This window comes from Otolemur garnettii, unplaced genomic scaffold (assembly GCF_000181295.1).
Source record: "Otolemur garnettii isolate 467f Iridium unplaced genomic scaffold, OtoGar3 scaffold00043, whole genome shotgun sequence".
In the NCBI taxonomy this organism is placed as follows: domain Eukaryota; kingdom Metazoa; phylum Chordata; class Mammalia; order Primates; family Galagidae; genus Otolemur; species Otolemur garnettii.
The window spans coordinates 9,842,244-9,844,930 of record NW_003852438.1 but is presented as its reverse complement, the minus strand read 5'-3'; the positions used below and the strand labels follow the sequence as shown (position 1 = coordinate 9,844,930).

General features: G+C 36.5%; 1 protein-coding gene across 1 annotated transcript; it reads right to left on the bottom strand.

Annotated features, from left to right (window-relative positions):
• Positions 1-887: 887 nt before the first annotated feature.
• LOC100959751 (olfactory receptor 6C2-like) lies at positions 888-1,823 on the bottom strand. Its single transcript, XM_003790489.1, has one exon. The coding sequence runs from the start codon at positions 1,821-1,823 to the stop codon at positions 888-890; it is 936 nt and encodes a 311-aa protein (XP_003790537.1).
• Between the last annotated feature and the right edge of the window lie 864 nt (positions 1,824-2,687).

Below are 2,687 nucleotides of genomic sequence, written 5' to 3'. Positions count from 1 at the left end.
TAAAGTGTTTGTGCAACTAGATGATATTTAATAAACATAGACAGTAGTTATTTTTGTACTCTGAAAACAGGAAGCTTTATTTTCATAATTATAGAACACGAAAAAAATAAGAGAAACTGTTTTTAACATTTACTAGAAACAATTTCAATAATTTTTGTCCAAGTTATCTGCATTAGTATTACCTGATTATTTAATTCTCTCTTTTTTCTCTGGGCCCATACAGATTTTCACACATTGCCTAGGTTTTATCTTCAGTAGTCAGGGTATACTAAGCAATCAAATGAACCGTAGAATTTCCTTCCAAATTATGAACTTTTTTTTTTTTTTTTAGAGACAAAGTCTCACTTTATTGCCTTAGGTAGAGTGCTATGGTGTCACAGCTCACAGCAACCTGCAACTTCTGGGCTTAGATGATTCTTTTGCCTCAGCTTAATGAGTAGCTGGGACTACAGGTGCCCACCACAATGACTGGCTATTTTATTTTTTATTTTTTATTTTGTTTCAGTTTGGCTGGGCCAGGTTCGAACCTGCCACCCTGGATACATGGGGCCGATGCCCTAACCACTGAGCAACAGGCGCCACCCAGCAATGCAATTTTTATTTATTTACACTTCCTTTATATTACATCAGAGATTTTTGAGAATCTAGTCTCTGGAGTATACAATAACTGAATAAACCATTCTGAATAAAATGAAATTTGAAGAAGAAGAAATAAATTATTCGATTTTGCCTTTGTACTGTAAGAAAAAAAGTGTTGCTGATGAAAGATTAGCTTGATGAATCTACAGAATAAAAAACCCCATAAATTTGTCAAGTTCATGAATGTTGCTTCTACATTATTCAGATTTAAATTTAATTTAACTTAGCCTCAAAAAATCAATAATTTCTTATTTTGTGAGAAATGCAATTCGTTTTACTGCATCTTTGAAGGCGTCTTTCACTTGCTTGTTTCGAAGGGTGTAAATGAATGGGTTAAGCAGTGGGGCAACTGAAGTAGCCAGTAGAGACACCACCTTATTGATGGCCACTCCTTCCTTTGCTGAAGGTTTGACGTAGATGGAGATGCAGCTGCCATAGGTGATGGAAACCACAATCATATGAGAAGAGCAGGTAGAGAAGGCCTTTTTCCTTTGTTGGGCAGAAGGGAATTTTAAAATGGTCTTGATGATGTATGTATAGGAGAGTACAACACATACTAGGGTAATAATGAGTGTCACTATGGAAAAACTCAAGATAATTCTGTCTATAAATTCTGTGTCTGAGCAAGTTATCTCTATAATGGGAGATGTATCACAGCCAAAATGATCAATCTCATTCGAGTCACAGAATTCCAGCTGGAGACCCACACTGAGAGGTGGGAGGATGATTAACAGGCCAGCAAGCCAACAGCAGAGAATGAGTATGGTGCAGACTCTGTTGTTCATGATGGTTGTGTAATGCAGGGGCTTACAAATGGCCACATAGCGGTCATAGGACATGGCAGCAAGAAGAAAAAATTCTGTTGCTGCAAAGAGGACAACGAAAAATATTTGGGTGGCACAAGCATTATAGGTAACAGTTTTATCTCCAGTTGTCATAGTGTATAGGAATCTAGGAATACAGACAGTGGTGAATGAGACTTCTAAGAAAGAGAAATTTCGGAGAAAAAAATACATGGGAGTTTTAAGACGGGAATCCCAAAGCGTGAGGGTGATAATGGTGAGGTTCCCAGCCACACTTAACATGTAGGTGAGAAACAAAAATATGAAAAGCACCACTTGTAGTTTTGGGTCATCTGTCAATCCCAGCAGGATGAATGTTGTTATTGTTGTACGATTTCTCATCACTGCCTGTGCCAAGCCAAGAGCAATTGTTCCTGAAGAGAGAAGTGTGATGAGAAGCTGGCATCAGAACCTGAATGAAAACATCCTAGCCGGTCAGCCCACCCGCACTTTCATACCCACGGTGCATCTCACAAGGGTACATGTGAAATTTACTAGGTATAGAATATAAATGTCTTAACACAATAACTAAGAAAATGCCGTGAAGGCTGTGTTGACCAGTTAGATGAAAGCATTTCAGATTGTGTGTAAAACTACCACATTGTACCCCATAATTATATTAATGTACACAGCAATGATTCAATAAGGAAAAAGAACAGAAAAAAACTTCTTTTACTTGATAATCAATTTAGTAACAGAGCTGTACCCTTGGCACACATTAGGAGGCTTCTATAGGATATATCTTATGCAGATCTTATTTTTATAATTCTCTGATTGGAAAGCATATTTATGAAGGTCTCAAATAAAAACAAAACAGAACATAAGTCATAAGTCTAGTCTATAGTTTCTTCACAATATTGCCTTAGGTGCAGATATTATTCTTCTGGAAGAAATCATGACAGTTTTGAATTGTTTTTCTCCCAGTATTATCTTTCTTTCTTTTTCCCTGTCATACTGAAATGCTCCATTTTCCATCCTAGAAAGACCTGTTAATTAGTATTTTACGCTGATCATTTCATGTTGTTAAAATGAATTTTAACAGCCGCACATTCATTTAAATGTTTCAGTTCTGCTCTTCGCACTTCAAATGATCTCTAAATAAGGAGATGAAAAGTTTAAAATATAAAAGTGCATCATTGTTTTGTTGTTCCTAAATTTAGGTGAATGAAAGTACAGTAGAAGAACCTCCGTAACTGACCACGTCCT